Source organism: Mytilus galloprovincialis, chromosome 12, assembly GCF_965363235.1.
Source record: "Mytilus galloprovincialis chromosome 12, xbMytGall1.hap1.1, whole genome shotgun sequence".
NCBI classification, from domain to species: Eukaryota; Metazoa; Mollusca; class Bivalvia; order Mytilida; family Mytilidae; genus Mytilus; species Mytilus galloprovincialis.
This window is the reverse complement of record NC_134849.1, coordinates 63,429,404-63,441,560: the sequence shown is the minus strand read 5'-3', so window position 1 is coordinate 63,441,560 and position 12,157 is coordinate 63,429,404. Positions and strand designations below refer to the sequence as shown.

The window sequence follows — 12,157 nt, the reverse complement described above, 5'->3', positions numbered from 1 at the left end:
CTATAAATATATAAGAAGGACAGTGGTATTCACATGGGTGAAAAAAAATAATATAAATATGTGTGTATCGACAGTAAGTACATTATAAATGTTCATGTACAAAAAAAAAAATTAAAAAAATAGGAAACATCATTTTTTTTGGGACTTTTTAGAGTTTTGAAAGCCTTTTTGACAGATTTGTTTACAACTTTTCAACTATTCTCAATATCATGTGTGTTATAATAAATTATTTTTGTGAACATGGCTTGCAGCTATATATCACCTTCACCTTTGACTTAAAGGTCAAATTATTTTGTTTTTTTAATATGACACTCTTCCAGCAGAAATATCTTGATTTTGTGCAGGTTTTTGATATTTGCAATCTAACGACTTTCTTATAACTTGTTTTGCACCTCTGCCAACATGACCTTACACAAAAGACTGCACACAAAAGAACATAAATGGAGAATCCCCCCATATAACGTTATAAACTGGCATAACTGATGACCAATTAAGCTGGCACAACCAAAAGTCAAACATGATCTGTGATTTATGGTAATATTATAAAGCAATGTGTATAAGTTTCATAACAATTGGTTGAGGAAAACTAAGAAGATAACAGTTACCAACTTTTTGATGTACAGACTTATGTTAATATAGATCAACATGGTTAAATTTAATGCCTTGTCACCTAGCGGTACCTATATGGTTGATTTATATGTCTGTGGGAGTTTGTCCCAGCCATCAAACAATATATTCTAAAAATATTTTTTTCTGTCACCTTTGAGAAACCTTGTTTCTACTGTTATATCTACACAACACACAGCAGATTAATTCCAATATAACCTTTATTTGGAACACCTTATATTCAGCAAAACAGGTATTGATGACTGTGAATTTTAATTAAAAAGTAAACCATAATAGCAGTCATCCAGTTTCAAAACATTTATTTGTGACAAAATAACTACAAATAGATTTTCCACACAGGGCCTATGTACGACTCATTTGGATTAGTTACATATATAAACACAATTTATATACTGCTTATTTAACCCTAATAATTTACCTTTGTTTTATTAAAACAGAATGCAATTTACATCGTGAGTAAGACGACCATTTTCCCTTCCTGAAACCAGCTTTTTTAATCTAGTCACTTGATATATGCCTATTGGCATACATTTTAGGTTTTTTAATTCAAATTTAAAACTTACTTGCTTTAAATAACACAGATAATAAGAAAAAATACACACTATACTTGGATTTGGATTGTGGTTTGACACAGATGAATGTGTAACTTCTATTAATAATAAAAGGAATACACATACATTTACATATTGCTATATTAAACTGAAAGTACAGTTAAAATAAAAAATGATTAGAGTTATCTCCCCTTGCATATTTTAAGGAAGTATATGGAAACAAAATAAAGTAACTACATCTATATCAAGTAAGTTAATTATCTCCCTTTAAATATTTCAGATCACGAATATCTTCCTTTATGCACATTCTATGGTCATGTACTTCAACTGTGTAAAGTTTCATTAATATTGCTACAGTCATTTAGAAGGAGTTGTGCTTACAAGACCTAATGCGACATATTGTGATATTTAAACTTAATAATTTCAATTATCTCCCTTGAAAAAAACATCTGATAAGAAATATCCTCCTTCCTCATGTCTAAAGATGTATACAACATCTGTGTAAAGCTTCATCAACATTGATTAATCCATTTAGAAGAAGGTGTGCTTACAAGACTTGTTGCCATTTATTGCTATATTTAACAAAGTCAATTCAATTATCTCCCTTGAAATAATTTCGACGAGAAATATTTTCCTTCATGAACATCCTCAGGTTGTGTACTACAATCGTATCAAGTTTTATCAATATTGGTCCATCCATTAGGAAGATGTTGTGCATGTATACGAGACTTATCAGATGTATACACCCCCCCCCCAAAAAAAAAAAAAACGAATTCTGAACAAGAGTGGACACACTGAAATGTCTCGCCTGTTCTAGTGTTCATAATATAATGTATGTTGAAAGTATAAAAAAGCATTGTATACCACAAGCATTAATTAACTGTACTTGAGATGAAGGCGACACAAAAATCACATCATGAGGAAGATGTGTACTAAGTTTCAAATTGATGTGCCTCTAACTTCATCAAAAACCACCTTGACCAAAAACTAAAACTTGATGTGGGATGGAAAATCAAACAAATACACTATTGTAGATAAAAAAATGTTTCATTATAGACTTGTTTTACTTAAAAGCAGGTGTATTTTTTTAAATAAACAAGTTACTATTTTTAAAAGGCAGAGTGCCCATATTCATTGTATTTGGCTTGTCTTTTATTCATGAATTTCTTCTGTGAATTAGGTTAGAGTTTTTTTAAATATAAACTAGAGGCTCTAAAGAGCCTGTGTCGCTCACCTTGGTCTATGTGCATATTAAACAAAGGACACAAATGGATTCATGACAAAATTGTATTTTGGTGATGGTGATGTGTTTGAAGTTCTTACTTTACTGAACGATTTTGCTTCTTACAATTATATCTATAATGAACTTTGCCCATTAGTAACAGAGAACTATATTTGGTAAAAATTTACATATATTTACCAAATTAATGAAAATTGTTAAAAATTGACTATAAAGGGCAATAACTCCTTAAGGGGTCAATTGACCATTTAGGTCATGTTGACTTATTTGTAGATCTTACTTTGCTGAACATTATTGCTGTTTACAGTTTATCGCTATCTATAATAGTATTCAAGATAACCAAAAACGGCAAAATTTCTTTAAAAATTACCAATTGGAGGGCAGCAACCCAACAACCAGTTGTCCAATTCATCTGAAAAATTCAGGGCAGATAGATATTGACTTGATTAACAATTTAACTTCTTGTCAGATTTGCTCTAGATGCTTTGAATTCATAGTTATAAGCCAAAAACTGCATTTTACCCCTATGTTCTATTTTTAGCCGTGGCGGCCATCTTGGTTGAATGGCCAGGTCATCGGACACATTTTTCAAACTAGATACCCCAAAGATGATTGTGGCCTAGTAGTTTCAGTGGAGATTTTGTAAAAGATTACTTAGATTTATGAAAAATGGTTAAAGATTGACTATAAAGGGCAATAACTCCTAAAGGGGTCAACTGACCATTTTGGTCATGTTGACTTATTTGTAGATCTTACTTTGATGAACATTATTGCTGTTTACAATTTATCTCTATCTATAATAATATTCAAGATAATAACCAAAAACAGCAAAATTTCCTCAAAATTACCAATTCAGGGGCAGCAACCCAACAACCGATTGACCGATTCATCTGAAAATTTCAGGGCAGATAGATCTTGACCTGATAAACATTTTTATCCCTGTCAGATTTCCTCAAAATGCTTTGGTTTTTGAGTTATAAGCCAAAAACTGCATTTTACCCCTATGTTCTATTTTTAGCGGTGGCGGCCATCTCGGTTGGTTGACCAGGTCACGCCACACATTTTTTAAACTAGATACCCCAAAGATGATTGTGGCCAAGTTTGGATTAATTTGGCCCAGTAGTTTCAGAGGAGAAGATTTTTGTAAAAGATTAATTTAATTTATGAAAAATGGTTAAAATTGACTATAAAGGGCAATAACTCCTAAACGGGTCAACTGACCATTTTGGTCATGTTGACTTATTTGTAGATCTTACTTTGCTGAACATTATTGCTGTTTACAGTTTATCTCTATCTATAATAATATTCAAGATAATAACCAAAATCAGCAAAATTTCCTCAAAACTACCAATTCAGGGGCAGCAACCCAACAACCGATTGACTGATTCATCTGAAAATTTCAGGGCAGATAGATCTTGACCTGATAAACATTTTTATCCCGTCAGATTTCCTCAAAATGCTTTGGTTTTTGAGTTATAAGCCAAAAACTGCATTTTACCCCTTTGTTCTATTTTTAGCCGTGGCGGCCATCTTGGTTGGTTGACCAGGTCACGCCACACATTTTTTAAACTAGATACCCCAAAGATGATTGTGGCTAAGTTTGGATTAATTTGGCCCAGTAGTTTCAGAGGAGAAGATTTTTGTAAAAGATTAATTTAATTTATGAAAAATGGTTAAAAATTGACTATAAAGGGCAATAACTCCTAAACGGGTCAACTGACCATTTTGGTCATGTTGACTTATTTGTAGATCTTACTTTGCTGAACATTATTGCTGTTTACAGTTTATCTCTATCTATAATAATATTCAAGATAATAACCAAAAACAGCAAAATTTCCTCAAAATTACCAATTCAGGGGCAGCAACCCAACAACCGATTGACCGATTCATCTGAAAATTTCAGGGCAGATAGATCTTGACCTGATAAACATTTTTACCATGTCAGATTTGCTCTAAATTCTTTGGTTTTTGAGTTATAAGCCAAAAACTGCATTTTACCCCTTTGTTCTATTTTTAGCCGTGGCGGCCATCTTGGTTGGTTGACCGGGTCACGCCACACATTTTTTAAACTAGATACCCCAATGATGATTGTGGCCAAGTTTGGTTTGATTTGGCCCAGTAGTTTCAGAGGAGAAGATTTTTGTAAAAGTTAACGACGACGGACGACGACGACGGACGACGGACGACGGACGACGGACGACGGACGACGGACGACGACGGACGACGGACGCCAAGTGATGAGAAAAGCTCACTTGGCCCTTCGGGCCAGGTGAGCTAAAAATGAAGGTAAATAGTTTTGCTCCATGGATCAGTATTTCAGAAAAAACCCATTAAACTTTGATTTATCATAGCATGTTATCTAACCAAAAGTGATTAACAGCAAAAATATGGCACAAGCAAATTAGGGGCCTAAACTACATGATTAAAAAAGTTTTTCACAATAATTGTTCAACAGCATCAGCCTTGTTTAAAGCAAGAATAACAGCATCAAGATCTTGGTCAATATCTGCAATTGGTGTTTTACATCTCTGCATAACAGCCAATCTGGAGAAAAAGGATGTAATCTGTCCAAGTTCTAATTATTCTTTAGGGGTGAACCTTTTGTTTCCATTTTCATCCCTTGCCACTCTCATGTTCCTGACAACAGTTGAAGGATTAGCTTTAATTCCACTTCTTTCACCTTCTTCAAAAATGTTGCTCAAGTAAGATTTTACATTGTCTGAAAATCTTACAACCTTTCTTTCCTTCTTTAAGGCCCATCCCATTATTTGTTCATTGGAGCCTTGCTTTAACCCAGTCTCACATCTGAATTTGATTGTGTCTTCAGTTAGGTTAAAGCAGACTCCTTCCATCTCAATTTAATATCATTAAAGGTGCTTCCTTTATGATCTTGGTGTTCATGGTTGCCTAGCAGACAATGGTTGTTCATGTCACTGTACGATTCAAAATACAGTATACAGCCAATTTCTGGACAACTGATGTTAAATGACTCTGAATCTGTCTGTTTTGGCATAGTTGTTTTTTTTATAATACCATCAGGTTGTGTAGGAATTGTAAAGTTTGCATGGACATCAACATTCAATTCTACATCATTTAAAGTACTATTTATAGAAATCTTCTTCCCATTTCCAATTTCAAATGCCTTCCAGGCTGTTATTGTGTCATCGTTGTTGAATCTGACATTTGAAATCTTTGTAATTGCCTTAATAGGACAGGCGATCTTCTTAACGAGAGAATTAGGATCTACAGCTACATATGCTGCTTGGCAGGATGTTACTCCACCATGTTTGTCAATGGCCATTTTCATATCTGAGGCAGTTAAAACATCACTACCAGATGCAGCTGATCTTCTGATTTTCCCTCTCATATGGGCAATCTTTGCGTCACAATATGATTTACCATTTTGTGGCTCACTATAGTCATACCGTGCAATTGTTATGCCTAAAAAAATAAAAATATACATGTACATTAATTCAACTTAATGACACCAGAGTTGAATTGTGTTGACAAGCCTTCAACATAACAGAGAACTTCCACACAAATTTTCAAAGCATAACTATCTCCATATTATGTGTTTATAGTATAGTATGCAGTAGATGATAGTTCAAATTTTGAGACACTTGTATGTAAACAAATAACACTTTTAAAGTCATCAATGAACTAGCTATATATATATTACGGTTATTTCTGGCAATTTGTATATTTCCCTTTGATCCAACTGGCTTATATTTTCAAATATCAATGTACTGACTGTATCACTAAAAATATAGGCAATGCATTGTGTGACATAATAATTTCTGTCCCAAAAAGCAAGACTTATGGATATAGTGATCTGGCAGCATATTAGTAATAGGTTAACTTTATTTTGTATGTGCGTACCTTGCAAGGTTCTCATACATGCACAGATAGACAATGGTTATTCTTATAGTGTATAATAGATTACCAATGAAATTATAAATGGTATTTATACCCTGGGATTTTAAAGTAAATTATATACTTTAAAACCCAGCTTTTTAAAGTAGATGATTATAGTGTTGTGGAGTTTGTCTATCTGAATTTAAGTGCAAAATGACATTATTTCTCTTACCAGTTGTTTCAGTGATCTTAGGTATAGCCAACCAAAGACTGCCACAATGGTACCATCCTGCATTATCACTTCTCAAGTATACTGTGTTGATTCTGGGAAGCTGAATTTTTATTGTTCTTAAAGTGTGCTCTAACACGGAAGCTACTGCAACCCAATCTTGTTTAACTGCATCCATTGTATGTGTATATGTTCTTTGCTGCAAGTAAAATAAAAGGAATCTAAAAAAATATTTTACTAAAAAGATAATTCTATAAAGAGGCTCCTAAGAGCTTGTAATCTTTCACCGATAGTATTGAATAAAAACTTCCAGTTTATAGCAATATTTTTAAATTTTACTAGGCAACACATACATATTTTGTGTGAGACAAACAAAGGTGCTTTATATATCATTTATCTGATATTTTTGACAAATTTAAGCAATAGTTATTGGTGGTGACCATTTTTAATAGGTACTGGGGTCATCAACCTTAAATGTGGTAGTTTATTACATGCATGTATTCATAGGTTTCTCAAAATTTTGTTGAAATTGGCCCCTTCAATAATCTTGATTTTTTTTTTAAACACACAGTTTGTTTATCTCCTCTGAATTGTTTTACATTGGCCATATTGGGACCCTTTTCAGCTTACTTTGCTGAGGTGGCTAAGACTCTGTTAAAGGCTATAGTAGCCTATAATTGCTTACATTAACAACAATTGGTCTTGGATGGAGAATTGTCTATAATTGGCAATCACACCACAAAGGAAAAAAAAATGAAATAAAACATAGGTGAGGTCTATGAAGTTCAACTGACTATATGCATTTTGAATAAGGAAATTAAAATTAAATTCTGATTTTCATCTTTAAAAATACACACTGAAACATGCCAGTTAACTCCTTTTGGCCAAACCTAAACCAATCACTCTGTTTCTCACGAAATGCTAAAGGAAGGAATTTCATAGCCCAGTCCATGATTATGAGACATTCTCCATCTTTCAATTCCTCTAATAGTAGGATCCTTGCTAGATCTTGGTTGACACCTCTTACAATATGACTCTTCCATTCAAGAATCTTAGCCTCAGCTACATCTATACTGGCCAGCAGATCATTTCTAACTTCATCTGGTATGTCTGCAAAATAAATAATGTCAACTAGATATAGTATGCCTTTAGTAAAATAGATATGGGCCTGATTAAGACCTCCTCTGGGTGCAGGATTTCTTGCATGTTGAAGGCCCATTGGTTGCCTTGAGTTGTTTTGTATGTTTTGGTTGGGTTGTTGTCTCTTTGAAAAAAAATTAAAAAATTAAATTCCTTGCTTTTTATTAACTTTTTCTTTGTTTTCAAGAAAGTGTATTTTCTAAATCAAAGAAAACTTAAAAATCATGATTATAATCGTACTATGTTTTATTATTTGATGACACTAGCAATAATGAAAAACACTAGTATTATTGTTCTCTTTTTATATTGAACAGTAATGTGCACCTAATGCATAAACTGAGAAAAGTTTATCTATTCAAATCAAATTACAAAATAAACAGTGATTTAAATTTGTTAAGGTTGCAATAAATACCTAATTCAGAAAGACGTCTTTTGATGGTGGAGACTGCTTGTGGAAGTAAATTACATCTCTCACATACCATGTCATGCTGATGGTCGACACAGTGCTGTTGCAGATGTTGGTCTGTTGGATCACTCAAAGAATAATTGATACAGTGATCTGGACATTTATCACATTTCCTGAGGTGTGCTTTAAAGTCTGTCTTCAAGTAAATTTTACTGGCATTTAAACTGTCCTTGCAGTCACGCAACTCTACTTGCACTTCCTCATCAACAACATAGTTACCCATTTCCTTGACTGTTGTTAACAATGTCTCATATGATGCACCACCATCAGCGGCACAATTGTCGAGGCCTTTCAGGTTTGTTCGTCTTGAAGATGGACATGCATTTAGAATTTTGAATAAAGTGGATCTTGATAAAGGCAGGAATTCAGTTTCTGTACAAAATTTTGTATACACGTTTATAAGAGTGGCATGACATGCAGTTCTCACTACTTCAGGTATTGTTACTGTATTTCCATTGTCCAACTTCATTTCCTTTACACCAAAGGATGAGACCTAGAAATCAAAAAAGGTTTAAGCTATTATTAGATAATTCAAGAACCGTAAAGAGAAAACTCGCATTACCATGCCCAAATAATTGTCACTAGTCAAACAAATCTTATCAGATTCAATAGTTGAAAGACTCATAACTCATACAAAAAGTTAGTTGATCAAAATCTGTGTGTGTATACAAATCTTAACAAAAAGTCCTAATCATCTATAAAGTTTCATGATATTCTGTTTTATGGTTTCAGAGAAGTTTCACTGACCAACAGTTGCAGTTGCAGCTGAATATTATGAGCCCATTTTCTCATAGAAAAAAAAACATTTAAATATCTAAAGTATCTTAATCAAAGTTTGATTAACAAAATCATAGTGTAAGAGCACTATTTTCACAAAATTATACCCCTGCATCTTGCAAAGTTCATGTTATTGTATTGGAAACCCCAAAAATCAATTTAAACAAAAACAAAAAAGGAGGTGCACAATGGCATTATATCATAAAGAATCTGAGAAAGTTTCATTTCTTTCAGATAAGTGGTTAATAAGGAGTTGCAGATACAAAGTATCTGGGACGAATGGACAGACGAATAAACGGACGAACAAACAGATTGATGGACTTCTCTATCACTATATACCCCCGCTTTTTAGGGTATATTTAAACACAAATGGACACATACCTGTGTGGATAATATCTGGCAATCTAAGAGTTGCATAGAACTCACTAAAATGATATCCCAACTACCCATAAACTTCAATAAACTAAATTAGTTTCAATTATCTCTCTTGAAATATTTTTGACCAGGTTTTTTTCCCTTTATGCACATTCTCGGATTATGTACTGCAAGTGTGTAAAGTTTCATCAATATTGATCAAGCTGTTAATAAGAAGTCGCACTTACGAGACCTGTTACTACATATTGCAATATTAAACTCAATAGTTCAATTATCTCCCTTGAAATAATTGGACCAAGACTAATTTCCCTCATGCATATTCTCAGGTTGTGTACGGTAAGAATATTCAGTTTCATCAATATCAATATTTTTTTACCTGGTGAAATGATGGACTGAAGAAAAAATCTAAGGCATGGTCTAACTTGTCTTTATCCATCCTATGTCGAAAGACTGGGAGCTGTTTAGGTATTATAGCACCTGAATAAAAGCAAATATTTTTATAAATCACTAGTGGAAAGACTTCAGACATTTTATTTTCATAACATTTTAGTTCGCATATTACTGTTTCCTTACATTCCACAAGGCAAAGAAACAAATCTGGTAGTTAACACTTTCAAAACAATTTATTCTGCTAAAAGGTATTCATATGCTTACTTAGCACATTTTGCAATTTCTTTTTTTTTTATGATAATAACATTTGTATCAATGAATCAATAAACAAAGAATGATGATAATAATCAAAAGGAGTAAGTACTTGGACTAAATATGATTGAAATCATTCTCTGAATGTGACTTTGACCTAAATGATATGACCTTTGGGGGTCAAATTCTGGAATAAAACAATGCAGTAATGCCTAGAAACAATTGTTATTATAGTTTTCTTACTGTGACCTTAACTCTCAACATCTGACCTTTGGTCAAGATCAAGATACAGTTTTTGAGTTATGGGAAAAAGCTGTGTCTGACTGAAATAAACTTAGCTGTTTTTGTTTTTAACTGTGACCATAATCTTTAAGAAATGCTCTATAATAGAGTAAGTAAATCTTTTTGTGCAAAAAATATTATTCTATTTTTTATTAATGAATTGAAAATCTCAATAATTTTTCAACTTCAAGTTATGGTAAATATATAATATGTGGATATTAAAATTACCATGGCCATTAGTTTTAGCATGTTTCCTGGCATCATTTATTGCATACACTGTCAGCCCAGGTATAAGCTGTTGAAGATCTTTCTTAGTATGTGACAAGGCAATCAATGACAAAAGTTGCTGTTTTGTGTTTCTGTCTGTACTCTCCTGATGAATCTTTACAATGATCTCTTGAAGTTCAGATGAGTTGGCAGATTCTGGGTCTTTATCTTGAATCATCTTAAAAAGTGCCTGACTTTGACCTGGAGCTATACCTGAAGAGAAACCAATTCAGTTAGTGATTTTTATGTTATGAATATTATTATACAATTATGACCCTCAGCATGCTCAGGCAAAGTAAATATTCCAAATGTTTAACCCTTCAAAGTTTTTTTACTGAGGGCACAGTAAAAAAGAAATGACTGTATAACGACCTATAGTTTTTAATTTCTGTGTCATATTGTCTCTTGTGAAGAGTCGTGTCATTGGCAATTACACCACATCTTCTTTTTTATATTTTAAGGTTACAATTTTGGATATTCACCACTTATTAGGGGCACAATTATACAGAACAACAGTCTCCTTATTAATTTTTTATGTACATCTGGCAATTGGATTGTATCTTTTGAATTATTTTACACTGGTCATTCTGGGTCCTTTTATATTTTACCTTGCAATGTGAGTCAATGCTCCAGGTTGAAGGCCAATACTGTGATCTATAATTGATCATATATGACATTTGGCATTGGATGGCAATATATCTCATTGGTAATTTTACCACATATTCTTATTTTTAAATTTATAGATTAATTTAATAGTCTACAGTTTTCAAACCATAGTACTGTTAATGGCTTGCCATTTTTTGCTAAAATGGTCATTTACTAAGGGAGATAACTCATTCTCAAAAGTTTTTTGAACAGTGAATGACTGTAAATAAAATGTTATTGTCCTTCCTTGCAATTGCATTTAAAAGAAAATTTAATAAGTTATATCATGTCATGTGTTTATGTATAATTTGTTTATAATATATAAGTAAAATATAATATATGAGAATGGCTGTCATATCAAGTTAAAAAGGGACATAACTCTATATTATTTTTATCAGTGAGAGTCAGCTTCATAATAATTTATTTAATAAAAATAAATGAGCTTACCATTAAGGACAGTGTCAATGGCTGAAACTACTTTACGTTTCACAGTTCTTTTCGTGGAAGGTTTTAGGCTACTTATATCACTTCTCACTTGAAATTTGACAGGACTTGAATGGCCTCTACTTATGATGTCAATTCCTTTATTTAGGTCAGATAAAGATGTTTCCATATTTTCCTGACTCCAAGAAGAAATTTGTGACAAACTTTGTGACTGTGAGTCTAGGAACTGAAAGTTAATAAAAGAATGTTCAAGTTTTAATCTATACACATTTAGAAAGTATTAATCAATTCATATATTGTCATCACCATCTGTTCATTTTAAGGAGTAGCAGAACTGGTGCCACTAGTGGAGCAGTAACTGCTTACTCTTCATGAGCATTCTAGCCCACTACAGTTTTTGGGTGGGTTTGTTTTGCTCATTTTCAGCTTTTATTGTTTGTTCCTGTTTTAAATTATTTTAAAGTATTTTTCCATTCTATATTAAAATTCTTAACATAACTAAACAGAAGACTTGATCCCACTAACATGTTTAACCCTGCCACATTATATATGTATGTGCCTGTCCCAAGTCAGGAGCCTGTAATTCAGTTGTTGTTGTTTGTTGCTGTGTTATATAT

The 12,157-nt window shown here is 32.7% G+C and overlaps 1 protein-coding gene across 1 annotated transcript; it reads right to left on the bottom strand.

Moving 5' to 3' along the window:
* Positions 1 to 7,325: 7,325 nt before the first annotated feature.
* LOC143053729 (uncharacterized) lies at positions 7,326 to 11,780 on the bottom strand. Its single transcript, XM_076226513.1, has 5 exons — positions 11,544 to 11,780; positions 10,413 to 10,664; positions 9,637 to 9,737; positions 8,055 to 8,601; positions 7,326 to 7,612 (listed from the first exon to the last, which is right to left on the bottom strand). The coding sequence occupies exons 1-5, from the start codon at positions 11,707 to 11,709 to the stop codon at positions 7,326 to 7,328; spliced, it is 1,353 nt and encodes a 450-aa protein (XP_076082628.1). The 5' UTR covers positions 11,710 to 11,780.
* Positions 11,781 to 12,157: the final 377 nt, after the last annotated feature.